Raw genomic sequence first — 27,067 nt, forward strand, 5'->3', positions numbered from 1 at the left:
CTCCAGTCCTCCGGAGCCTCCTGCCTCTTTCTCGTGCCCCTCCTTGGGTCAACCGCCCCTCACTTTCCTTCTCACTGGCTCTTCCTCAACCCTGCATCCCATGGACTCACAGATGGGTCACTACCTGGCTCGTGAGAACTGCCCTTCTTTGGGAGTGAGCCGGAGCACACAGTGGCTTCCCCGAACCACCTATGTGACGCAGGACCATGACCATCCCAGCTGATTGGGCCACTGGTGGGTGCTTGACTCAAATTGGACAAAGCAGATCCCCTTCCCTGAGTACTTGACATTGGAACCCAGGGTTTTGAGAGAGTCTCACCAATGCCCCTAAGTGACAGAGCTTGAGGTACAATCCTGACCTCTAGCCCATGGAACCACTTGCTTTGTATCTCCCAAAAGTGAGCTCAAGGCCAGCCCGAACTGCACAGCAAGACACTGTCTCAAAAACACAAACCCAGGGCCAGGGAGATAGCTCAGTTGAGTAAGTGCTTGCCTGGCAAATGCAAGGTCCTGAGTTTGAACTCTGGTACCAAAAAAAAAAAAAAAAAGGAAAAAACACAAACCTCCTGCCCCTTGCTCAATCATAACCCCATTCTCCTCCTCCCTTGGTAATACCTTCCACATGTGTCTCTACTTCCTTGCCCCCTACCTATTCCTCTGAGTCCAGTCATTCAACAAACACAACTACCCTTCAGGAGTCTGTATGGCAAGGGATTGGTTACAGGACCCTTCAGATACCCAACTTCCTTATATAAAATGAACCCAAGTTCCTTTCACAGGTACCCAAGTTCCTTATATAAAAGTGTAGTATTTGCATATAAACTATTCACGTTCTCCTGTATACTGTAAACCAACTCTACATTCCTTACGGTGCCTAATGCATGCCTACATGTCCTTTCCTTCATGTGGATTCAGCATAGTACTTGGTATATAGCAGATTCAAGTTTTGCTTTTTGGGAATTTTATTTTCTAAGCTGTTTTTGACCTATGGTCAGCCCAAACTCAAGAATGAAGAGCCCATGGATATGCAGGGCTAACTGAATATATGAGTCTTACATCCTCCTTGTGCAAGGATCTGGGAACACAGAGTAGGACTCAGCCTGCCATCTCAGAGATCTCAGTCTAGCTGCAGGCACTGGCACGGGGTGGCAGGGGCCACTTGTCCTGATTCAAATAAAATAGACCTGGACAACCTAGAGAAGTTCAGGGTGAGGCTAAGGGAGAAGCTCAGGGGTTCCCTGGGGGAGGGAAGTCTGGGCAGTGTGTTTCACTATGAACGATGCATTCCAGTTTAGAAAAATACAAATGAATGATGAATTTTCATTCAAAATGAAAATAGATTTATTAATTCCTATATGAAAAACATAACTAGATCACAGACTTTATTCATAAGAAGTAATTTCAAGAAACTTGGCACCGATTTCTTCCTGTCACCCAGGCACATATAAAGACCTGCAGGTAAGCAGGCCATGGGGACCATGGACAGTTTTCATCACTGGCAGAGGGGAGTTGAGTGAAGGACAAGGCAGCCTAAGAAAGGAGAACAAGGTGATGCATGGTGAGGGAGGGAAAACAACAGCAAGTCAAGGCCAAAAACAACAACAAAAAGGCAAAAAGGAAGGAAACTTAGAAGGCCAACAAAGACGTGATCACAGGTGGCTTTTCTTCTCATATTCATATCATTGTTAGGTTTTCCTGGGAACAGGAGGGAGCCACTGAGCATCAGGAATCAGCAAGTCATGCTCTCTTTGGTCGCTAGCGTCAGGAATGGGGGATGGCTCTGCCCTGGTCTGCCTTTAAGCCCCAGCCACCTTTGTCCCTGAGGTTTGAGGTTCAAGCATGGCATCCTCTGTCCTTATACTGTTAGGCATGGAGGGAAAGGCAAGTGTCCGACGATTAGGCCTCAGAGTGGGAAGTGATCCCCGCTGCGCTCTGTCTCCAGCTCCCCGGCCCCAGGCTGAATGTAGTTATCCTCGATGAAGCCATCATCATCCTCTTCACCCATCTCGGGGTGGCTCACACTCCCAGTCCTAGACAGTTGGCGGTGCTGGAAGCTGGCGCGGTACTGGCGGCAGAGGTGACATTTGGCAGCAAGTGCAATGATGACAGAGAGGACCACAGCCCCCAGCACAACCCCGACCAGCACAGGCCACGCCCGGCCCGCAGTGCCTGGTGTAGGGGCCATGGCTGAGGCTGTGGGGAGCTCTGAGGGCCCTACACGGGCTGCAGAGAAAGGGACAACATCACACTTGGCCCCAGAGACTGTGGGCATGGTACTTCCCCCAATCCTAGCAGCTAGGGGAGTCCATCCCCTCCATCCCCTCCTCAGCCACCCATTCCCCTTCACTCACTCTGGTTTGCCTCACTCAGAAGGGAGCCTGACATCAGTGAGCCTTGGCCTCAGTGTCTGCCAGAAAGGAGTCCTGGCTCCAGGAAGACCCCCAGAGGCTAGGCAGACCCAAAGAATGCGTCCTGGAAAATAGAAGCATGGGTGTCAGGGACAGGAAGAGGGTAAACATTCCAGAGCACACACACACAGCCATGTCAGGGTCCAGCACCAAGGCGGGGGCACTTGACCACAGATGGCAAACATGTTGAGGTATGCATTTATTTATAAGGGGCAGTTGAGGAGTCTACTCTAGAAGCTGCTAAAACATAAATTAATTTTAGGACTTGATCAGTACTCCTCACAACTTAGTCAAACAGGCTCAGAAAACAACACCGTGTAGGCAGAAACACTTCCTCATAGATGAGGGTGCTAAGGTTCAGAAAGGTGAACTGACTCCAGCAAATGCTGAAGTGTGGCCCCCCTGTGGGGAGGTGAGTGGCGAGGGGTTTGCTCCAAGGGCTTGTGGATTTTTTGGTTTTGGTTTTGTTTTTCTGGAGAGTCTCCTTATGCAGTGCTGGATGGCCTTGTGTTCACTTTGTAGTTCAGGCTAGTCTCGAACTCACAATGATCCTCCTGCCTTAGCTTCCCAATCACAGGGGTGTGCCACCATGCCCAGTGTCAGGGCTGGTGTTTGAGAGTGGTGGCTATGGATCCCAACTCCTGAGCAGAGGGGCAGAGTTGCCTTAGTTGTTTGGGGCCCACTCCTAGGAGTGGGAGATGAGGGAAATTTGCACCTCCTCCCATGAATTAACTGCTGCGAGGAACTAGGATCTGCCTCTGGCCTTACTGCCTGTCAACTCATACCTCCTCCCCAGCAATGTAGCACTGGATTCTAGTGTCAGAATCTGGGGTTCAAATCTTCCCCTGGAGAAGCAGACACCTGGGACTACTCTGACCAGGTCCACCTGAATCAGGCAATGGCCCACTGACAATCACCTGGGACTGGACACCTGGGAACGCACATCCTAACCAAGGCATGAATCACCAAAAAAGTCTGAGTACCTGGAGGAGGGACAGCTAGGGCTGGGCACTGTCCAGAGGTGAAGCTGCTGAGCCAGAGTGCCAGGGCACCATGGCCAGGCTAGGAGGTGCCTAGAGAAGCGCCCAGTACAGGAAGTGCTGTCATTTATTACAGATTCCTGAATGATGTCTTCATTCCTTTCTCTAATCATCTCAAATGATGCTCCCCTCTGCTGCAAGCACTGTGCCTGCTCTGCCTATCACCTCCATCTGACACTGACCTTAGTCCGCTACCAGAGCCAACAGGGATCCTAGCACACTGACCTTAGTCCGCTACCAGAGCCAACAGGGACCCTAGCACCTATTTTAAAATCCTTCCAGAAGTCCTGCGTGGTGGTACGTACCTATAATCCCAACACTCCAGGAGGCTGAGACAGGAAGCCTGCAATTTAGCGACTTCAAGAGACCTTGTCTCAAAATAAAAAGGGCTGGGATACAGCTCAGTAGGAAGGGCCCGTGTTCAGTCCCCAGTACAGCACTCAAAAAAGAAAAGAAAGCTTCCCAAGCCACCCTTGGGTGTCTATGAATTCGTAGCTCCTCCTTCCACGCCTGGAAATCCCTCAGACCCAACTCTTCTTCCTTTTCTAAAGTTCCCCCTCCCCCCAACTCACCTGCCCTCTGGCTCCATCCCTCAGCACCAAATCAGACACACACATACCCTTGGGTTGCCCTAGGACCTCTTTGGCTGACCCCTGCTCTGTCTGGCACAGCCCGGGGCAGAACAAGCCATTACCAGAAAGGCAGCTCCCTGAGGACGAGGGCTGGGCTCACTGGCGGTGTCCTGGGGTGGGCGGTGACCTCAGGTGCTCAGCACAGGTTAGGAGCTGAAGGAGAGAGGGAAAGTGAGCGCGGACCTGCGGGGGAAGGGCTCTTTCATTCTCAGGCATTCCTGTATTGCCACGGTGGACTTCTCCCTGGGCACCAAGTCCTTTAAACATGAGACTGTCACACCGAAATGAACTGAATTCAATTTGACTTTGCTAAGCTTCTACTCCTGTTCCTTTCCTCCCCACCCAGTCTCAGAATCTTCCCCAAGACAAACACACACACACACACACACACACACACACACACACACACGCTTGGTCTTCCAAGGGCACAGACACACTTCTCAGAAAAGCCTCTGAACTCACAGCCCACACTGTCCCACCCTCCCACCCCCACCAAGCTTCAGGTCACACAAGCACAGCCCCACCCAGATCTGGAGTTTCCGTGGGGCTCCTGAGAATCCGAGGAGAGCCTGCGCGCCCTCTATCACACCCCTAGTGTCTTACCCCTCTGCTCCCACCTTCAGGAACTGTGCACAGCGTGCGGAGGTGGCTTCCGGCTGGGTCTGCAACACCTGAACAGGTGGGAAGGCCGAGGGCGGGGCGGAAGCCGTGGGGCGGGCGGGGCAGGCTGTCTAGCGAAAGCGGCTTCTGCGCCCCCCGCCACAGCAACCCAAAGGGGGGCCGGCCCAGCTGGGACCCAGCAGGGGGTTCAGAGGGCCCTAGAAAGGGCAGACCTCAGCGGGCAGCTGGTCCGGCTGGAGGCCCTGATAAACAAATAGATTTCCGGTGACGGTGCAAAGTCCAGAGTTAAAGCTTGGAGACCTGCGTGCCCGGGAGGCAGTGAAACAGGCGCAGACCGGCGCCCCGGGAGAGGAGGGAGGAGCCTGCTTCCCAAAGCCAGAGGGACGAGGGACACGCCAAAATTCCCTGTAAACACGTGCTTATGCATAATTGTCCAGACAGAGGGTCAAACCTTCATCTGGATCTCAATGCCCCCAGGGCCCGACCAGCAGACTGCGGACCCCAGGTGCTCTCTGGTTCCCTTGGGCTTTGCTCCTCTTCCTTGGCCTGCTGCCTCTATGTCCTTCAGGAACCAGTTTAGAAAGCATGTTGCCTCCCCCTACTCCCTCCCCTATACCTGGAATCAAACTCAGGGCCTCCCAGGATCCTGAGATTTTTCCAGGCTGGCGCTGAGCCACTGAGCTACATCCCGGGCCTCCTGCAGCACCTTTTGTAAGGCAGCGTTTCTGTCCCTTTCTCATACTGATTTCTCTCTAGGTTGTCTTCCCCATTTACCTGGAAGTCTTCCAGGAGCCTCTGGTTTCCGGGAACCAGCACCATTCCTGACGCGGAGCAGCCTCTTAGTAAACTTAATCTCCAGCAGGAAGGATGAAGGACTGTCAGGGCCCGCAGGGCGCCACAGGGCACTGCTGGATCGAGGGCTACAAAGGGGTGAGTTGCAAAAGGGGTAAAATGATAAGGGAAAAATCTCAGAGATATCCTCGATTAATTACAGAGGCAGGTGGAAGGGAAGAGAGATGGAAATTTATCAGTAACAAGCTACAGGTCCCCCAGAACAGAAGTCTTTTTTTTTTTTTTTTTTTTTAACCTTCTGGAATGTGTTGTTAAAACCGTAGGCCCCAGAGCACCCTCTCATAGCCTCAAGTAATCCAGAGGCAGTGCCTGCTTCTCTGTGTGGGTGTAATGTACATCATCTGCGCCTAAACTGGCCTTATAAAAATAAGTACTCTGGGGTTTTATTTCTCACTATGTAGAGCAAGCTGGCCTCCAACTCACGGGATCCTCCTGCCTCAGGTTCCCAAGCACTTGGGTGACAGCTGTGGGCCACTATGGTGTTTTACATTTTTCTAGCAGCTACCTGCCCTTCCTGGGACCCATGGGCTGGGGTTTTGGGTTGGAGGTGGGGTGTTGGTACAGCACCTTGTCCCAAGACAAATCCTTTTTAGATAGAACTCTATCTATAATGGTCCCATTAACCCTTCTCCTCCGAAGATCTCTCAATCCTATGAGCCTTGTTTAACAGGGCTAAGTGCTGGACAGTGAGGGCCAATTCCTGCAGGGCCTGGAATGTCCTAGGGTGGAGCCCTAACTCCCCAACAACAGCCCCTTCCTCCCTCTCTCCTTATCCGTGTCTTGCCTGCCACACTTTTGCACTAGGCTCCAGCCTCACAAAAACTCCAGCTATTTCCTATTCCTAGAATGTGTGGTGTTCCCAGGCTTTGCTTGCTCTGTTCCCCTTCTCCTAGGGTCCCTACTTCCTCCAACCTGCACCTCCTGTGCCTTCCAACCCATTGCCAGGCCCCTTCGTCCCTAGTGTGGATGATGAGCCCTCCTGTCTGCCCTTGTGGACTGAACTCCCCCTCACCGCCCCGCCCACATAGTACTATGTGTATTTATTTATTTATTTATTTACTCTTTGTGTCTGTCACAAGTCTGGAACCCTGAACAGAGGCTCTTCATCTGTCTTTTCATATCCTCACTATTATAAACGGTGACAATATATACTACTTCTAAATAATGAATGTGAAGAAAGTGAAACCATTCTCTGTAGGGCAAGAAGGCTCCTAGGAAGCCTTCAGTGGACTTCATAAACAAGGAAATCATAAGATTCAACTTGAAACGTTGAACACTGAATTTTATTTTGGAGGTATTCATGTAGCATGATCTAGTTCACCTGACATAAAATTCACCCTCTTAGCCATGTTCAAGCATGTAATTTAGAAGCATTTAGCATATCACTAAATGGTTGCATTTAGCATATCACTAAATAGTTGTAACAGTGTGTGAGCATCACTCTAGCTCTGAATCACTTTCCTCACTCTTAAAGAGAGCCCTTACCCCTCCAGCCTCCAGCAACGCTTATCAGCTTTCAGTCTCCATGGATTTGGCTGGCCTGGATATTTTATATAAATGTAATCATATCTGTGCCAACTTTTTAATGAACTATTTCATTTGAGCCTCATAACCACACTATGAAATAGATGTTAATTTTGTCCTTAACAGATGAAGAAAACAAGACTGTGAGAAGGCATTTGGCATGAAGTCCCAGAGAAGAAAATAAACAAGGGTCCGCATGTCCATCACTCGGTCCTTTATTTGAGGACTGTTTACTGAATGCCCACAACAGAATCATAGCCAGCCCATACTGCATAAATCATCCTGCTGGACCCTTCATGGAATGGAGAGCGGAGAATAGGCTGGATAGCAACACCCTCTGGCTGTGCAGTCAGAAACTCTGATGCAGTGAATGACCTTTGCAGTCTTCCTTGCAGCTCCAGCAGCCCTGCAATGGGCTGTGCACAGTTGGAGGTGACTGGGTCACGGGGGCGTGATGCCCATCCAAGGATTAGTGCACTGAAGGGTTTATAGCTAAATGCAATGCTGGGAGGTAAAGCCTGGTAGGAGGTAGGCCACTGGAGGTGTGGCTCAGAAGGGTCTGTCTCCCTCTACCCCCAATCTCTCTCTCTGCTTCCTCCTGCCACATCATGAGCTGTTTCTCCTCTGCCGTGCCCCTCTGCCATGCCACCCTGCCCTAGAGCCAGCTGACTATGCACTGAAACTGAACCTATAAGCCTTTTCTTATTACAGTTGTCAACAATGAGAAACCAAGACAATCAGGAATGTGTCAGTTCCTTGCTCCTGTGAGACGTCATCATCCATTGCTGGTTTGACAAGAAGAGGTAGGTAAGCCAGTTAGGAGACTGTTGCAAAATCTGGGGAAGAGGAGTTAACTTCCACAGGGAAGTCAAGTAAAGGTGGAGAAAAATGCTCAGATTACAAATACATGTTGAAAGTGAAGCAACAAGATGTGCCAGTTGGTTGTAGGTTTCCAGGAAAAGAAAGAAAAAAATTTGGCCTGAGCAACAGGGTGATTGGATCTGTCATTTATTAAAGTGAGAAGACTGTAGAGACACAGGATAGGAAGGGAAATAAGGACCTCAGTTTTGGACACATTGGATGCATGTGAGACACGTGAGTAGCACACTAAGCAGACAAACGTGATACCTGGATGCTGCAGGTTCTCAGACACACATTTGAGGCTGAACAACGTGTAGATGATGTCTAAAGTCAGGCATGTGGATAAGATCCCAAAGGAGAAGATAAAAGAGAGAGGAGCTCTGGGATATGCCAGGAGTAGAGGTCAGGGTGAGGAGGAGAAGCAGGAAAGGAGGAAGGGGTGTGACCAGTGTGGTCAGAGGCAACAATATGGGGCCATGCCTTGACAGAGAAGAAAGCATTTCAAGGGCAATGACTCCAGGAGTGCTGTAGGCAGGTCAAATAAGATAGAGACTAACAGTTGGCCATGGAAACTGCCAGAACGGAAGTCAGTGTAACCTTGATGAGAGCAGTTTCACTGATACTCAGGGGACAAATACCTGATTAAAAGACTGCATGAGTATACAGGCAGAGGAAGTGGGGAACCTGCCTCCAGGGAAGTCTGCTATGGAAAGTGTAGAGCAGTAGGTAACACTGGGGAAGGGTGACAGCTTGAGGTGGGACCTTCTTTTTAAGGCTAAACTGTTAGACCAGCTGGTCAGAGTAATCCAGGTATGACAGGAACTCGATGATGAAGAAGAAAGGAAAAAGGACAGGAGGGTGAAGTCCTTGAGGAAGCATAGGGTGGGATCAGGTGCGAGGGGCTGGCCTTGAACAGAGTGACAGAGTCCCTCTAAAGCACTGGAGAAAGATGGCCTGAACAAGTCGAATACATTAGGTCTGTGGTGGGAGCCTGAGGATATTTTCTAATGATGGTTTCTGTTTTTCCAGACTATCCTCAGTTGAGAGTGAAAAATGGAAAGTACTGAAAGGGTACTTTCTTCTCGGGGGTACCGAGAATGGAGGCAAGAAGAAAAGGTGTGAATTTAACAACCCAGACGCTGGAGAAAGGCCAGGCCAGCAATGTAACAGGCTCGCAAGGGAGCACTTGGTCCTCCCTTGGAGAGGAAGGGCCATAGCCATCCGGAGTGACTGCTTTTGTTTTCCAGCCACTGTAGTACAGTTGGGGAGGAAATGGAGAGAGGGTTTAACTGGGACTGAGGATTTGCCAGGCAAATGAGATAAAATGAAAGCAGGCTAAGGAGCCAAGCTTTAGGCAAAGGATGGGTCATGATGACACTCCCCGCATCCAGACAGGGTAAGGAGAAAAGTGGGCATGGCGGGGGGGGGGGGGACACAGAATGATCCAGGATTTTAGGAGCAATTTCTAGAGTGTCAGAGAAGGTAAGGGGAAAGACAGGAGATGGTGGACAGGGGATGATGGGGAATTGAGGCTGGCCAGGGGGTACAGTTTCCGATAAGGAAAAATCATAGGATACAAACCGTGGCATGGTCTTGGAGGTGCTTCTCTATTCTGCAGGATGTGGTTAGCCCTCTGAATTAGAAGTCTAAGGATAACATTCTAAAAGCTCTATGCTTAAATAACAGCCACAGCTCAACCCAGGCTTCCCAACTCCAAGTCTAGCACGTTTTTATAGTTACGTACAGTTACTACCTACAGCTGTTTTTCCACACCAATGAGTACGATTTCTTGTTAAGGTGTTCAGTTTCTTGAGTGACAGTTAACAATCACTTCCCTCCAAAGATGTTATTGTATTTCCTAAAGGAAGCTGGGGTTCTGCTGTCCAAGCAGCGAGTGGATGCTGAACAAGCAAAAGCATGAGCAGTCCTGTACCCAACCCCACCAGCTCCTTGTTCTGTCAGATGCAACCCCTCGCTGCAGCAAGCAGGACTTCTAAAGGTCTTCTTTGTGGGGTGGTTGCAGAGCCTTTTTGCGAAGCTGATGAGAGCCGGACAATGAGTGTATGCACATTCGGGACTGTGTTCAAAGAGCTGGCACTAAAAAGCTTGTTGAATGAGGGATGCATCCTTAAGAGTTCCAGGGGGGTTGCTCCCAGGTTAAGAACTGGTGATAGGGATCCATTGTGTGTGTGTGGCAGGATCTGTTGTTACAATCAGATGTCACTTCTTTGCAAGCCTCTAGAGGGAGGTACTCATTTCCCATGCTTCCAGGCACTTCCAGACTCCCAGATGGAGCCAGCCCCCTGTGGGGCCTAGAAGCATCCTTTGGAGGTCCTGGGCCTCTTTCTCCTTTCAGCCTTCTCCTGCCCAGGAGGCTGGCCTTCCTCACCACGGACCTCCTAGACCTGCTCCAGCATTCAGAGCCTCCTGCAAATCCCACTGGGGCTTGGCCTTGAAGTTTGGTAAAAGCGATCCCTCTAATTCAGTCATCATTAAGTCAGGACGGAAATTCAGAGGATCTTTCTAGGAGACCTAAGATCAGGGCAATACTGCAGTGCCATGCAAGATGGCAGAGGGCCTATACAGAGGCCCAGTGACAGAGCCAATAACGCAAGCAGTAACAACAGTTTTACCAATAGACAAAGAATACAGAAAGCTAAGAGTTTATTTAGATCGGGATATGCTGTGGGGGAGCATGCAGCAGTGGGCAAGTTTCCAAGAGAGGAATCCGGAAGTCAGAGTAGAGATTGGGATTTTTATAAGAGCTTGAGTATATGGAAAGAGTCTCAGTAATAAGGATGACTATCTAAACAGTATCTTTTCCTTGATCATTCAGTTCCTTGTAGCACCCATATTGTGCTTAAAATTATATTGTTGACAACTGTGGGTTTTTTTTTTGGGGGGGGGCCTGCCCATTAGCTCAGGTGTTTTAAGTGCCTGCTAAAACAAAGCAGTCAGGTTCCGGATGCTGTAGTTCAATCCCCTCATCCTCAAGCCAAACCGGACCTGCCCTGAAGTCATCCTGAGCACCCACCCCCAAAAAATCCTACAACTGTGGTTTTGACAAAACCAATCCTCTCTTATCTAAAGCTGAAGGCTCACAGAAAGCCTTTAGCTTCAGATAAGAAGATATATCTTTTTAGAGAAGATGGGTTAGGACTCATTTAAAGAAATGAATGAGTCTTATATCAGAAGGTTTGTTGCTATCTTACAACTTATCCAGAGCAGGGTGTCTTTCACTGAAATTCTTTTGTTTAGGGTTTTAATCCTTTCATTGCCAACGGGATGGCAATCACACACAGCTCGTGGGGTTCTCTTGAATCCAACATTCAGGAGCATGAGGTCAGGTCCCTCTACACCTTCACTGAAGAGGGGTTAACAAAATGCAAGTAGCTTCACACCTTTGTCATCCCTAGCCACAGTGGCCAGAAGTGCTAAGGGTAGTGATCAGAAGCACAATTGAACTTTTTGTTACTATTACTGGTCCTCAAACTGAACATTTATCTTTTTAAAATTTTTTTTGTAGTACTGGGGATTGAACTCAGGACCCTGTGCTTGCCAGGCAAGAGCTTATTCTACTGAGCTATCTCCCTGACCCAAACTAACATTTAAATTAACTTGAAGGATCAGAAAGCAGTGCCATGTGCAGATCCTTCAAGGAAGGTGTGGGCGGAGCCATGGAGACTGTTCCCTCATAAAATGTGCTTTGTATGCTGCATAGGCTTGCTGTTGTTTGAGGCAAAAGGACAATGAGTCATTTGTGTCATGTGTGCTGTTGCACCTGCTAGTGGTTCCAGAATTCCACTGTGGCCCGGTGCGACTTAAAGGCAAGATGCCCCTCTGGCTGGGGCCTGCCAGGCTGTCTTGGTCTGCCCTTTGCCCTTCATAGGGCTCCATTCCATCATAACAATACAGAGCCCAAATCACTGCTTCTTCCAGAATAAAATCTCTAATGCTTCCTGAGTAGCTAAGGACTATGTTTCTTAACTTATTTTGGGGGATGTCATGCACCGAAGGTAGCAAGCCTTCCTGCATGTGCCCGCAGAAACTTCATCGGCTTCCTATCTAGATAATACAGTCTAACAGGCAGTGCATAATTAAGCTCTCTGGCTAGGGATCAGACTCTCTGGGGTCAAAGCTGAGCACCATCACTTAAGCCAAGGAAGCATCCGTCAGCTTCCTTATCTGCAAAATGGGCATAATAATAATGAAACCTGCATTCTCTTAATTCAATTAATAGAGAGATTTGTTTTTTGGTTTGTTTTGGGTTTTTGGCGGAACCAGGGATTGAACTCAAGCTCTTACGCTTGCCAGGGAAGCACTTACTCCACTGAGCCATCTCCCCGGTCCCCAAGAGATTTGTTCTAGTAATGTCTGCGGACAGAACATCATGTCTGCATCTTGTACAATGAATAACCACTAAGACAACAAGATGCAATGTATTAATTATTGAAACTGTGCTAGTAATTGGTTTTGAAACTGTTTCATTGCTATTTGTCTCTCAATAAAATTATTAAAAATAAATAAATTTGGAAACCAGAAAAAAAAGCAAAAATAAATAAATAAAAGCCAGGCTGGACTACAAAAAAAGAAAGAAAGAAAGAAAGAAAGAAAGAAAGAAGCCTATCTCCAAAAGCTGAGAACCTGCGAAATGCAGCTGTCATCTTGTTGTGGCCCCAGTAAGTGTTCAATAGCTATTAACTGTTATAACTGAGGTTTGTGGTATTCTAGCATAATACCCTGGTATGTCTTGTTACTTAGTTGTTCCCCCCCCATGGGGGGGGGTTGTTCTGTTTGTTGATTTAAGACAGGATTTTTTTTTTTTTTTTTTTTTTTGGTGGAACTGGGAATTGAACTCAGGCCCTTGCGCTTGCCAGGGAAGTGCTTATTCCACTGAGCCATCTCCCTGGCCCCCTTAAAACAACATCTTGCTAGGTATTCCAGGCTGGCCTTAAACTCCCCATATAGCAGGCTGGACTCAAACTTGTGGCAATCCTCCTGCCTCAGCCTTCTGCATGTTGGGATTACAGTCATGTGCCACCACACCTGGCAAGACTCTGTTTGAATTACTGGGTAAATTTCATTCTGACTAAAGTCAATCAATAAAAGCTGGTCATGCTTTAAGTAAGTCTGAGCTTCAGACTATTCAAACACTGGGTGGGATGTTGCTGTCAGCTTGTGGCCTCACAAGACTCCTCAGAGCCAAATGGCCTTTGTCAAGCAGTTTGTACAAAAGAGACTTCATTCAAAGCCTTGTTGCATGCACTTTAAATAAAGGCTTGTTTTTAGAAGCTTTCTTTTTCCAACAAGGAAAAGAACACAATGGGTTCCAAGTAATCTGCAGTCCTCATCACAGCTTGTCACAAACACCTGGCTCATCTTTTCAGCCCAAGAGAACACACACACACACACACACACACACACACACACACACACACACACACTTGCTAATTTCAGGACACAGCCTTAGCTGGATGTTCCAAAAGGATTTGCTGACAAACTTCCTCTCACTACGAAGTGATTTCCTGGAAAAACAGCAAAAATTGTTTTCAAATGGACAGTATGTCATCAATTGCTGCCAAAGTTAAGTGAAAGTACTATTGTTACTATCAACTTAAGAAAATGCTTTTAAAAATTACTCTTTCAAGAAAAGATTTTTTTTCCTTTCTTTGCAGATAAACATGAAAAAAGTGACTGAGGAATTGGGTTAATCTCTTTTATTTATTTTAACTGAAAGTAAATGAAATGCTTGGGCAATACATACTTGGTCCTTCAAAAGGCGGTTGTTACCGAGTCTGACACTGATGGAACATGTAAAAGTCACAAACATTTGGGCCTTCACATAACAAAGAAATACCTCAAATGCTTTTCAAAATATTTTAGGCTCCAAGACACAAGGACATACTTTCAGAGAATATAGGAATGTAATTTGGGAGGGAAAAAAGGCATATTGGAATATTTGTTTCCTTTAAAAACTCTGAGCAGAACAAAGCAGCATTCATTTTCACATACTGACATTAAATAGTTCATGCATAATCACTTCACCTAAATCTGAAGAGAGGGCTTTCATTGGGTTTCTTTTGAAAAATAATTGCATGGATACATGTAATCCACCCCAGTCTGGCAGGTTTTCTTGGGAGAGATCTCCATTACTTAGAAGAGGACCAACTTGACACTCATTCAAATGACCATGACAGCAATTTTGTTTTGTTTTAGTGGTGCTGGGGATCAAATCTGGGGCCTCACCACATGTTAAGCGGGTACTCTACCACTGAGCTGCATCCCCAGGCCCCCCAAGGTCCATGTGGGAGGGCAACTTGGAGAGAGCCATTTTCTTCTCCTATAGCCTTTTATAATTTCTTTTTTTTTCTTTTTTTAATTTTATTTAGTGTGTGTGTGTGTGTGTGTGTGTGTGGCCAGCTCAGCCCACCAGGGGGTGGGGCTGACTGGCATGTGGTGCTGGGGGATCAAACCGCGGTCCCTGTGCTTTAGCTAAGCTTGTTCTAAGTAGATGCTTTAGACCACTGAGCCATCTCACCAGCCCCCTCCTATAGCCTTTTGATCCAGACCAAAATTTCATCAGCATTTTTTTATGCATAATCTCCGTAACAATCTCACCCAAATAGGTCCCAGTTGCACCATTTCTGCAAGAAGAGAGAAAAGGACAAAAAATGTGTACACACTTTAGCAGTTCACTGTGCTAACAAATGCCTAGAAGCCAATGGGCTCCAATTTGAGCACCACTTGTAATTGTACAGGACAAATTAATCATATTAATCTCATGTCTCAATAATTCAATATTAAGATATTTATACAAGTTTTTTTCCCTGATATATATAGTTTTATTCCCTATGTACCTATCTAATGAGGTCCAAGAGATTCAGGGAAAAGAAAGGAAGGTGATAATAAAGAATTAAACGTCATGTACATGCACCAGCTTACACAATAAATGTAAATTTTTAAGTACTACAAGTGTGTAGCAATAAAAAAATCAAAGCCACATAAAACCCAACAGATTAATGTAGAAATATCATGAAGATAATTTTTTTTTCCAGAACCGGAGATTGAACTCAGGCCCTTGTGCTTGCCAAGCAAGCATTTATTCTACTGAGTCATCTCCCCAGCCCCTGAAGATGAAAAATTATAGAAAAGTAAATACAGTCAGGCATGATGGAGGATACCTGTAATCCATGTACTCAGGAGGCTGAAGCAGGTGGATCAGTGCAAGTTTAAGACCAGCCTGGACTATAGAGCAAGACCCTTTCTCAAAAACACAAAACAAAACAAAAGTGCTGTTAAAGTACTGTTGGGTTTTGTATTTTACTTTGCTTTATCTTGTTTTGTTTTTGAGACAGGTTCTTGCTATGTAGTTGAGATTGGCCTTGAACTCACTATGTAGCCCAGGTTGGCCTTTTAACTCAAAGTGATCCTCTTGCCTCAGCCTCACGAGTGCTGGGATGATAGGCATGTGCCACCAGGCCTGGTGTAGTACCGTTGGGTTATAATCCAAAGTGTAATATGAAAATCCATGAGTCCATAGTGGTAATAAATATAGAAATGGGTGAAAACAGATAAATCTGATTTTCACAAGAATTCTGGGTAATTTACATAGGTATTCCACATTTAAGGGAAAAGGTTATAAATTCCCTTTCCTTAATATGAACTGTGTATCATGACTTCTCCAAAAAGTACAGTTTGGAAAGAGAGGAGGAAATAATAACTTCACAGCAGAGAACCCCAACAGAAGTGTTTTTTTTGTTGTTGTTTTTTTTTTTTTTTTTTTTTGCTCCGAATGCCTTCAAGGCATGACTGGCTATCTTGAGTTCTGGGAATCAAACCACAGCAACCTGAGCCTGACTGCTTTGTTGAAGCAGCCACTTAAAGAACTGAGCTAAGGGGCAGGCCCCCCAGAGAACCCCAACAAATATCACCTCAACCAGGGGATTATGGTCAAAATCAATGATAGGATATGTTGCTATGACATGCCTTTGATGTGATGCAGTGAAAATATATTACTGCTAGAATCTTCCTCCCAAAAACTTAGAGCCCAGATACAATCATCACGAAAGCATCAAGAAATTTCCAGCAGAGAAGCATCTTACAAAATATTTCCCCAAACCAAGCATGGTGGTACATGCTTGTAATCTCAGCACTCTGGGAGACTGAAGCAGGAGGATCATAAGTAAAAGCCCTGCTTAGCCTACTGAGCAACTTGGCAAAACCTTGTCTTCAAAGTAAAATAAAATATACTATAAATATAAAATATAAAACATTCTGGGACTAGTTCAGAGCAAAGGACCTGAGTTCAATTCCTAATCTCAGGAAAAAATTGACCAAGACTGCTTAAACTTATCAAGGTCATACAGAAATTCACAGCCAAGAGGAGACAGGAGATGGGACAACTGTCTGTAACATGGTACCACAGAAGGAATCTTGTGTACACCTGCTTGTGTCCACATACCCTCATCTGGAATCCCCACTGCTTGGGGGTAAGTGGCTTTGTTAGCAGTGAATTATCAGCCTCATGTTGAATTGGTCAAGCAGCTATTTTTGTTTTTATTATTTTTATATAAATGACCTTTAGTTCTATCACTATCCATTTTACTTGTTGGGGGTCACAGGACTAACATTACTAGGTATAGAACTACATGTTTGAATTAAGATTTAAGATTTATTTGGCCTCTAATTTTCCAGTGACTAAGACATCAAGACATACATCATGGTTTAAGAACAGCAGATGTATACACAGCCTACTCAATGTTTGTTTGGGCAATGACATTTCATTTGGCATATGCTGTTTGTAAACTGATGCTATTCAAATTACTTGTTACATAAACTCAACACATGTGAACGGTACTTTTATGTCTATAGAACATTGTTTTACAATAAGGATTCTTGTGTACAAACTGCAACATTTGTCTTTTCCTTATCTATAGGTCATTCCTGATAGGTTTTGTTTCCCAGTTGAAAGTAGGTTGGATAGATGGCCTAGACTCTTGCACGTGCCAGTGTCACAGTGTCTCAGTCTTCATGCATTTGTGTCAACAACCGTATCATCTTCAAGAAGGGTGATTTTGCCCACGTGTTCTCCACATATTTGCACATTGAGCCATCCAGTTTTCCAGAACCAAGGGCGAGTTCCACACAAACCTACACTGCCTACCATTCTACCATATAAATGGTCCCTGCATTTTCCAGCCTCTTTTTCATCCCAGGTTCAGAGATCCTGGACCAAGATGAGCTAAGTCTAAGGCAGCAGTCACTCACCCACCCTTACCCAGAGCCTGCCTAGGGAAAGCTGTTCCTGCCTTGACATGTAGAAAGGGGATTATGCATATGATGGGGAGCTCTTTCCTGGACTTTTTCATGCCACTCTAGGAATCAACAATTCTCCTGGGACTTTTTGTACTTAGAAGACTTAAGCAGGAGGCTCCCTGAAATTTTGAGGCCAGTCTGGGCTATACAGTGAGTTCAAGGCCGGCCTGAACTATATAGTGAGATCCTGTCTCAGCCAATAAAAAAATTTAAAAAAGAATAGCCTTTTTTTGGTATCACTCTCATTTTACACATGGGAAAATTAAGCTGTCTTGTCCTGCCTCAGCCTCCCAAGTGCTGGGATTATAGGCATGTGCCACCACACTCAGCTGGGAACCTGAGCCTGTGTTCTGCTGAGTATGTACGCTCCCAGATCCAAGATCTTTGAGTTATAAGTGAACTGCACTCTAGAATCCCATGTAACTATGTCCTGTCGAACATGCCCACATGTAGGTATGTGCTGGGAGGAGGGGAGACCCTAGAACAATGTCCTCTCTCCAAACCTCCTCAATAGGCGGAAGCCACTGGCTTCCTCCCTTTCCTGCCTCCCGCATGCCAGCAAGACTGAGGACTGGAGGGAGGGAGGGAATGGGAAAACCAGCCCAAGTGTCCCCTGTTTTGTCCTTGCCATAACTCCCCCTTCAAGTGGTCCCTGACCTTCTAGCTCTAGCGTCCCCAGCCTTGGGGGGCTTGCTGGGAGGCCCACCCGCTGGGAAGCGGATCACTTCTCCCCACCCCTCTCCCTGCTACCCCTCCCTCCAGAGACACCTCATTTCCTCTTCCTCCTGCTCCAGCGCACTGATCAGCACTGGCAGAGTGCTCAGACCCACAGCAAACCCCAGGCCCAGCTGGTCCTGGCTGGCCTGCATCAGCCTCCAGAGCATGGTCAGGCTGGGGCTCCCTTTCCTGCTCCCCATTCTTCTTCTGGCTTCTGATGTTGGTAAGTCTTCCCCAAGCCCCATACCCCATTTCTAGGCCACAAGGCCCTAGTTCCACTCTCCCTGGAAGAACCTGTGGAATCACAAAGACACAGACAGGGGCTGGGGAATTCTGGTTTAATGGGTCCAGAGTTTCTGTTTTACAAGATGAAAACAGTTCTAGAGATGGATGCTGGGGATGTTTGCACACTGTTATGGATGATTCTACAACATTGAACTGTATGTTTACAGCAGGTTAAGAGGGTAAATTCTAAGTAATGTATATTTTACCACAATTTTTAAAAATTGGGGAAAAAAGAAACCCTATCATCAGTGCCATGACTCTGGTCCAACAAAAAGTGAGATTAGGGCCAAGAAAACTCAGTCAAGTGCTAGAAATCACTGCTGCTCAAGGATAGGGGAAGGGAGAGAAGCAGCTACTAAAGGATTCCTGGAACGTCTTCTGTGGGTGCTCACAGGCCCAGTGTGTAAGGCTCATTTATTCCCTGGAAAAATGTCTACTAGCATCGACAGTAGTCCATTAGTTAACAGACTGGCAAACTCTAGGCCTATACGATGGGTTGTAACGATCCTGACTGCTGCTGGCTGATGTGGGATTTAAATGAGATGATGTATGCAGAGCGTTTGGCACGAGACCACATGGAAGGAGTTTCTGCATAAGTATCGACTGATTCCTTCAGTTACTGGTTGGAGGACAGAACATAGATACTAAATTTGTGTGATTCATGGTCTAATGGGGAAACAAAGGACAGGATGAAAGCTAAAGAGAGACAGATGCAAGGAGCGACAGAGGATCTGATTATTTTCACTTGGGTAATGGACAAAAATGGAGTCAGGAAAGCTTTCACTAAGAGGTTGGTAACTAGCATAATAACTGGGAGTCTCAGGAAGGTGGAGGAAGAGCCGCTGTAGGGAAAGCAGCTGAAGGGGCAGTGTGAGAGCAAGGGGCTCAGGAGGATGCCTGCTATCCTGAGGGCAGTGGGGAGCCATGGAAGGTTGTAAGTGAGACAATCACAGGGTGGTTTGGAGCCGTAGATGGATCTCTTTAGAGGATGAGCCAGGGAAAGAGTTTGTGGCTTCTGGGATGCTTGACATGAGCAGGGATGCGGGCTGAACAGATGAAGGCTTAGGAGATAGCAATGAAGTCAAGAAACTTTAGAAAGTAACCTGCAAAAGTTTATGACTGGTTGGGGTGGCCAACATAAAGTTTAATAGTATGGATGTTAGAATTAAGCACCCTGCCTTTGCTGGGTAGTAATTGTATGACCTTGGGCAAGTGGCTTAACTCCTCTGAGCCTTTGCTCCCTGGCGATAAAGTAGGGATAATAAACACTCACATCCCAGGTTAGTCAGGATAATAGAACGAGAGAATGTCTGGTGAGTGCTCAGTACCTAACTGACACAGAGTAAACACAGGTTGTGCAGTGGGAGTGTGCTGTGACTCCACAGCGTCTCAGGTGGCAGGTGCTGCCTGATGAGTCAGGGAGTACGGGAGGGAAACAGGTTTGGGACAGGTTGGTAGAAATTCAGTTCCAAGCTCAAGGCCATCCCAGGGTTACTGACTCAGATATGATTGTTAAAGCCGAAGAGGTAGACATGCTTACTCAAGGAAGCCTGTAGAATAATTATTACCTCCTCTATAAAATAAGGATATCAACTTCACGGGAAGTCATGAGGATGCAGCTGAAAAAAGGGTGCAGGTAGGCAGCCGAGAAATGCCAGCTTTGTTTATGCATGGTAGACTCTTGACCAATATTAACTGATGGGTCAAGTGGCCTTTGAATTAATTAGTTACTTGACAAGAGTTAACAGGCAGGACCTAGGAAGGAGGGCCCCTGGAGATCACCGAGTTGTGCAGCTGAGGCCAGCTAGCTGCACTGGCCCTACTCTGGCCTGGAATTGGCTCCGCCTCATCTCTGCCCACCCCAGGGCACACATTTTGTGCTCTGGTCATATCAGTTTGACAGCCCCTCCAGATGGTCAGTTTTCTTTCCAAGGCTTTCCTCTGCCTGAGCAGCCCTTTCCCTGCCCCTGACCTCTGTCTGTCCGTCTTCTGCTCACCCACTGGGTCCTGCCTGAGCTTTAGAAGCCTTCAGGCTTACTGGGCTAGGAAGCCCTCCCCAGGCTGGCTTAGTCACCCCTCTCGACTCCCGTGTACAGCACCCTGCATCTGGCAGCTCTGGCTGTGCCTCCCTCCCACTGGGCTGTAAGCACCTGGAAGGCAAAGGCCAAGATCCATCTGTAACTGTCCCTCTGGACCCTGGCCTACCCTCCTCACTGGACCACACAAGGCCAGCTTCGTTTTTGCTCTAGGCCCCCCTTAACACCACAACAAACGTTTCTCAGTTTCTATAGGGACAAGGAGGGGGCCCTACAGGAAACTTCAGGTCTAGATGATGGTCCTAGCCTGCAGCCTCATGGTGAGGGGCAGGGAAAAGCAGCTCCAGGGGCCTCAGAGAGCCCTTCTAGAGGGGAGTCAGGAAAAGGGAATAAAGTAAGGAAACATAGATCATTCCCTCCGAAGGCAGGGCTGTAAAGGGAAGCCATCTGGCAGCAGGAGGGAGGGTGTGGGCAGCCCGAGAAGGATTTGTACTCTTGTTTTTCTTCAAGAGATTTGAGGGCAAAGGGCTGGTGCTCATGGAAAGGAACAGAAGGGAATGAAAATACCTGACAAAATAAAGTACCTGCAAGATCTGTGGGAAGTGACAGGGAATGAAAGGGGTGCAATAAGCTCAGAGGCCTGGAACCAGGGGCTCTGAAGTCAGAGGGTCAGATGGGTCTATGGTGAAATCACTAATGTCCTGGCCTTAGGTGCTGCTGTGGACCTGACGCTGCTGGCCAACCTGCGCCTCACTGACCCTCAGCGTTTCTTTCTGACTTGCGTGTCCGGAGAGGCCGGGGTGGGGAGGGGCCCCAACCCCTGGAGTCCACCCCTGCTGCTGGAAAAGGACAACAGCATCGTGCGCACCCTCTCGTCCAGGCAGCCCCTGCGTCTGACACACAACGGCTCACACCAGGTCACACTGCGTGGCTTCTCCAAACCTTCAGACCTGGTGGGCGTATTCTCCTGTGTGGGTGGCACGGGGCTGCGGCGCACTCGAGTGGTCTACGTTCACAACAGCCCCGGGGGTGAGTCTGTCCGTTGGGCAAGGGCCATAGCAGGATAATGCCCAAGCCACTGACACCCACCCCCCACCCACAGCCCACCTGCTCCCAGACAAGGTCACGCACACTGTGAACAAAGGCGACACAGCTGTGCTTTCTGCACGTGTGCACAAGGAGAAGCAGACAGATGTGATCTGGAAGAACAATGGTGAGCGGGGCATTTGGTTGGCCAGGTGGACCCAGCATTTCCATGGCCTGAGGATCTTCCACTTTGACCTCATTACCCTGATTCAGTCCTGTAACCATTCTTGCCTACCTCCAGGGCCTCCTCTCTGTCCTGGGTCAGGTCCAGGGGATGCACCTGCATCCTTTTCATCTCTAGATCTTTACTCAGAGGACCAGGAGCCTGTGATTAGATACTTCCTTAAGTAGCATGTTAACAGCCATCTTTGACTCTTCTCTGGGAACTAGCAGGGACCATGATATAACCTATTTGAGAAGAGAACCACAGTCCACAAGGGGAAGCAACGAACTGGTAGCAACATACCCATCATAGTCCCAGGAGGCCTTTCTCAAGCCCAGATCCTTGACACCAGAGACGTGTGCTAAAGCGTAGGCCAGAGCCCTGCATCTCCATCCTGAGCCTCCCTTCACCCTGACCCTGTCTGAGCCTGCCTGTGTGGCTCCAAAGATTTCCCCCTCAGCCTCAGACCCACAGTTTCCACTGACTTGCTTTCGTGGGCTCCTGAGGGAGGCCCCTTCCCTGACACCCGGAAGTCTTCCCTCAAGCACCAGGCCACCTGAACTGATGGGAGACGCGGAAGGAGGCAGGGAGGGCTGTGTCGCTAGAGTTTCTGTGCAGCCTGAGCAGCAGAAAGCGCGCGACCTCATATGCCACCTGAATTGTGTTCGGGGCAATCGGGAAGATGTAGGAGCCAACAAAGAAAGAAGGGCATTCCAGCAGAGGAAACTGACAAGGAAAGGCAGGAGGGTCTGAAATACCAGATGTTTATAGAGGAGAAACAAGCAGTTCAGGAACTCGGGAATGTTGGGCGCCAGAGAGTGTGGAGAGCTATGGGGCTTAGGAGCTCATCGGGGTCAAACTGGTGAAAACAAAATGCTAAGGAGCTGAGTTTTATCCTGAGCACAGAGAAGAGCTGTAAGAGTGTAAGCAGGGAGATACAAGGTGTCGCTCTATAAGAATCTCTCTTGCTGCCAAATGTGAGGCTGAGGTAGGGGTGCAGTGCCCAGGAAAGGGACCACTGGGGCCTGGATGTGGGGAAGAGTGGGCTGTTTTGAGATGAGGATAGGGTGGACCAAATGGAATGTAGTGACTTCCTGAAGGTTTGTGGAACAGAAAGAGTGTACTTTTCAGCTTTTTGGTTGAGTACTAGCATTTTGTGGGGGTCTTGCCCAGGGTTGATAGCTGTGCATGGGGCACATAGTGTGACTTGGGCCAAGGGAGGTGATAGTTCTCATGCGGTGCTGAGGCCCCTGACCTTCCCCCTCCCCCAGGATCCTACTTCCATAACCAGGACTGGCAGGAGGCCAAGGATGGGCGATTCCTGCTTCAGCTCGTAGATGTGCAGCCGTCATCCAGCGGCATCTACAGTGCCACCTACCTGGAAGCCAGCCCCCTGGGCAGTGCCTTCTTTCGGCTCATTGTGCGGGGTCAGAGGCAAAGGCAGAGGTTGGGGGTGGTGTATGGGTACTTCCTGTGGGTCCCAGGTTTCCCAAGGTGCCCAGAGCTACCCTAGTCTTCAGCAGCCCGGGGCAGATGGAGAAGCTCAGCTGCTGAAGACCCTTTCCTTCAGGTTGTGGGGCTGGGCGCTGGGGTCCAGGCTGCATCAAGGAATGCCCAGGCTGCCTGCATGGCGGTGTCTGCCATGACTACAATGGTGACTGTGTGTGCCCCCCTGGATTCACTGGTACCCGCTGTGAACAGGGTAAGGGGAATGGAAATGGACCCAGGCACAAAAGGGTGTCTGCCTCTAGGAAAGATCCTAGGATCATGGGATGGAGCTTGGAGAGGGAGGGTGTGGGTTGTGTCCTAGACCTTGGCACCTGACAGGCTCACCCACACACCTTCTCTCCAGCTTGCAGAGAGGGCCGTTTTGGACAGAGCTGCCAGGAGCAGTGTCCAGGTACATCTGGATGTCGGGGACTCACCTTCTGCCTCCCAGATCCCTATGGCTGTTCTTGTGGGTCTGGCTGGAGAGGAAGCCAGTGCCAGGAAGGTATGAACTGACCTACCCTCTGCGCCACAAGCTCAGCCCAGAACCTTCACTTTGACCCACTTACATGCCAAGCCCTCCACCGTCACCTGACCAGGGCTCTGTACACTCAGCCTGTTGTACAGCCACACCCTACCCGAGCTTTCTGGGCCCCTGACCCATCCCTCCTAACCACACCTCCTCTCTTCCCAGCCTGTGCCCCTGGCCATTTTGGAGCTGATTGCCGCCTCCAGTGCCAGTGCCAGAATGGTGGCACCTGTGATCGATTTAGCGGCTGTGTCTGCCCCTCTGGGTGGCATGGTGTGCACTGTGAGAAGTCAGGTAGGAGCACCTGGGTCTCTGTGATCTTCCAAGAAAGTCAGCCTCCACCAAATGAGTCTCCTTGGCTTGGAAGACACTTGCCCTCTTCTTCTGTCATGGTCCACATCCTTCCCTGAAGGAATAGAGAGCGGGAGTTCTCACCATAGTTTGAAGGGTGACAGACCAGAGTGCAAGAGAGCCCAGCTGAGGCCCCTGACCATGTGAGAGTCAGGGAAGGCTTCTGGGAGGGGGAGAGACCTGAGGTTGGATATAGAGGACAAGAGGGAAGGCGGCGATCTGGCGCGGTGGGTCCCGCGCCGGGATCTAGAGCGCAAGGTCACCGGTTCGTGCCCCTGTCCTGACTCTTGGGCTGGTAAGATGGCTCAAAAGAACAAGCTTAGCAAAGCACAGGGACCGCGGTTCAATCCCCCAGCACCACATGGCAGCCGGCCTCGCCCCCTGGTGGGCTGAGCTGGCCACACACACACACACACACACACACACATAAATAAATAAATAAATAAATAAATTTTTTAAAAAGAGGGAAAACACTAGCAAAGCCTCAGGAAGCCTAAGGGTTGAGAGCCTGGCTTGGGTAGCGGAGCAGTGAAGTGGGGCTGGGGAAGTAGTCAGAAGAGATTAAATCATAATAGGCTGGGGGGCCAACTTAGCAGGCCAGGGACAAGAGGGAACTGTTGAAGGAGTACAAGATGGTCAGACCTTTCACTGCTGGGCAGAGTGCAAAAGCAGGCATCTGTGGCTGAGCACCAGATGCTCTTAAGCCTCAATAGTGCTCTGGTTGTGCAAATAGCAAGGGTCCTGCTGACTGGTATTAGAGGATGTTAGGAAATGTGTTGTGAGGAGATGTAGCAGGCTGACCAGCTGCTTGAGCATGCTGGAGGAGTCTCAGGCTTGAGTGACTGGAAGAAGGGTGGTGCCTCACTGAGATGCAGAACATGGGGCAAGAGGCACACTGGTGGCCATGACCATGTGTGTACCCTAAGGAAGCTCTAGTGTGAGTGTCCTCTCTCTCCCTAGACCGGATCCCCCAAATCCTTAATGTGGCCTCAGAACTGGAGTTCAACTTAGAGACAATGCCCCGGATCAACTGTGCCGCTGCAGGGAACCCCTTCCCAGTACGAGGCAGCATGGAGCTACGCAAGCCAGACGGTACCGTGCTTCAGGTCAGCTGCAATGACTGTGAAGCCCTTGTCCCTACTCCCAGCTTTATGATTGCTTCCTCAGACCTTCAGCCCCTTCAGGCTCTACCCACTGGCCTGGCCAGGGCTCAAGCAGGATCAGGCTGATGGGTGGTGGCTGCCACTGGGCCTCTGTCCCGCCAGCATTCCATGTGGATGACCTTGGGGGTACATATTCTCTGTCTTCTGTACCTCTCCTTGTCTCTCTTAGTCCACCAAGGCCATTGTGGAGCCAGACAAAACCACAGCTGAGTTTGAGGTGCCCCGCTTGGTTGTTGGGGACAGCGGGTTCTGGGAGTGCCGAGTGTCCACATCAGGAGGCCAAGACAGCCAGCGCTTCAAGGTCAATGTCAAAGGTCAGTGATGACCTAAGGCCATGGAGGATGGATAGTGAGCAGAGAAGGTGCTATCTGATGCTGCTCAGACTCCAGTCCAAGCAGAAATGGCAAGGGCATCTCAGGTTACAGCCCAGCTCCTGGCAAAGGAGAAGACTTGTAGTCAATCAGAGGTTGGAGCTGGGCAGTGTGAAGGCTAGAATACAGCCCAGTCCCATCTAAAAAGGACATCCCAAGGCCCAGAAATTGGGGCCACTCTAACTTCATCTGGTCTTCTGCCTGCCGGGTATCACACAGTGTGCCTTTAACTCTGCCTCTGGCATGCTGCTTCTTGCTTTTGAGTTAACTAGAGCAAGAGCGTCTATAGGGGGACATGAAGGTCAAGGGTGACCTGCTTGAGGTGACCTACAGAGGCACCACGTGCATAGGAGTCTGCCAGGTGAATAAGGAGGGAAGTGCTCAGAGAAACACTTCCTCCCTGAACTAGGTATCCCTTTACATTCTCAGCACCTCAAACCTGAGCAGGTCACTTCCCCCAACCCCGCCAGCCTAGGGCCCCATTTCTCTCTGCTTCTGATCTCCTCCATGCAAATGTTACCTGTCACTGTACTCTCTTTCACTGTCACACTGCTTCCTGGTTCCTCACCATCCCACCCCGGTAGCCCCTCTACCACCAGGATCTACCATCAGCCTTTCCTCACTGCCTCAACCCAAGGCTTTGAATCCAGATGAGTGGTCTCAAATTCTATCTCTAAAATTTCTAGTTCCATCACCACCAGCAGTTACAGAAGCTCTTGTAGTTCATTTCTCGATGAAATGGGGATATTAGCATTTACTAGCACTACTAGGTAGGACTGGTGTGAAGACTAAACTAAGTGAGGCATTAAGCTGTCAGCACAGTGGCATCTGGCACAGTGTGGTGTTCAGTCTTGTGGACTCAGTGGTGAATGAATGTCCTTATTATCTAACATGGCATCTCGTCCCAAGATGTCAGCCCTTCTCGTGCATGGGATCTACAGCCAGATCCCTCTCCTGACTCCAGTCCCATCAAGACCTCCAAGAGTAGGGCATTTTCTGTGGAGGTCTGGGACAGAAGCCAGTGTGGAAGTGAACTGTATATGATTCAGAGGTATGTTCTATATAAAGCTGCCTCCTGGAAGTCACATCCTCTATGTGAAGCAGACACAAGGGGCTCTTCAGGATCCAGACTGTACCTGCACCTCCCTTGATGTGCTCAGTCCTGCCAGGTGCTCCTCCAGCTCACTGCCCTGCATCCACCTTAGCCAGCCAGCTAGCCTTCCTTCTTTCCTTTATTCCTTCCTTCTTTCCTAGAAAGTCAGTTTGGTATTTGGAAGAGGGAAGGGAACCTGTGGAGTCATTCACGCACTAACCTGGGGAGAAAATCTGAGGCATGAATAGAGGCAGTGACCATGGAGTTAAGAAGACAGGCAGAAACACAGAAACTGGGGTAGAATCAATTAATCTGACCTGACCAGCCAGACCAAGTTCAAACCCTCTTCGTTGTGTGTCCTTGGGCAAGTTATTCAAAGCCTCTGAACTTGAGTTTCTTCATTCATGACCTAAGGAGGAGCCCCATCTAAGAAGTAGCTGTGAGAATTAGAAGTTCTTTTCTCTTTTCTCTTTCTTTCTTTCTTTCTTTCTTTCTTTCTTTCTTTCTTTCTTTCTTTCTTTCTTTCTTTCTT

The 27,067-nt window shown here is 48.6% G+C and overlaps 2 protein-coding genes across 7 annotated transcripts in view; one reads left to right on the forward strand and one right to left on the reverse strand.

Moving 5' to 3' along the window:
- Positions 1–1,367: 1,367 nt before the first annotated feature.
- Positions 1,368–5,412, reverse strand: CUNH1orf210 (chromosome unknown C1orf210 homolog). 4 transcript variants are annotated; one of them, XM_023707850.1, is made up of 4 exons: positions 4,698–5,412; positions 4,143–4,233; positions 2,352–2,472; positions 1,368–2,223 (listed from the first exon to the last, which is right to left on the reverse strand). In XM_023707850.1, exons 3-4 carry the CDS (start codon positions 2,383–2,385, stop codon positions 1,904–1,906), a joined length of 354 nt encoding a protein of 117 aa, XP_023563618.1. In that variant the 5' UTR covers positions 2,386–2,472; positions 4,143–4,233; positions 4,698–5,412; the 3' UTR covers positions 1,368–1,903. The 4 variants fall into 4 exon arrangements, with proteins under 4 accessions (XP_023563618.1, XP_023563620.1, XP_023563621.1 ...); XM_023707852.1 differs by having other exon boundaries at positions 4,684–5,412; XM_023707853.1 differs by lacking the exon at positions 4,698–5,412 and adding an exon at positions 4,605–4,697.
- A 2,364-nt stretch (positions 5,413–7,776) lies between these two features.
- The window catches only part of Tie1 (tyrosine kinase with immunoglobulin like and EGF like domains 1), a 29,581-nt gene continuing 10,290 nt past the window's right edge, over positions 7,777–27,067 (forward strand). The window contains exons 1-11 of one of the 3 annotated variants that reach the window (XM_023707848.1): positions 7,777–7,880; positions 16,296–16,427; positions 18,048–18,193; positions 21,003–21,320; positions 21,394–21,504; positions 22,812–22,967; positions 23,111–23,242; positions 23,393–23,533; positions 23,723–23,851; positions 24,869–25,014; positions 25,241–25,385. In XM_023707848.1, coding sequence (XP_023563616.1) covers positions 18,136–18,193; positions 21,003–21,320; positions 21,394–21,504; positions 22,812–22,967; positions 23,111–23,242; positions 23,393–23,533; positions 23,723–23,851; positions 24,869–25,014; positions 25,241–25,385 — 1,336 coding nt within the window. In that variant the 5' untranslated portion in view covers positions 7,777–7,880; positions 16,296–16,427; positions 18,048–18,135. Of the gene's footprint in view, positions 7,881–16,295; positions 16,428–17,824; positions 18,194–21,002; positions 21,321–21,393; positions 21,505–22,811; positions 22,968–23,110; positions 23,243–23,392; positions 23,534–23,722; positions 23,852–24,868; positions 25,015–25,240; positions 25,386–27,067 lie in introns of those variants that run through there. The other 2 variants (XM_023707849.1, XM_004647596.2) reach the window with 2 other exon arrangements.

This window comes from Octodon degus, unplaced genomic scaffold, assembly GCF_000260255.1.
Source record: "Octodon degus isolate 3935 unplaced genomic scaffold, OctDeg1.0 scaffold00315, whole genome shotgun sequence".
In the NCBI taxonomy this organism is placed as follows: Eukaryota; Metazoa; Chordata; class Mammalia; order Rodentia; family Octodontidae; genus Octodon; species Octodon degus.

Coding starts and splice junctions, on each gene's coding strand:
- CUNH1orf210 (XM_023707850.1), bottom strand. CDS start 2,385: ATGTCAGGCTCCCTTCTGAGTGAGGCAAACCAGA. Junction 2,224..2,351: donor TCTGAGTGAGGCAAACCAGA/GTGAGTGAAGGG, acceptor CTTTCTCTGCAG/CCCGTGTAGGGCCCTCAGAG.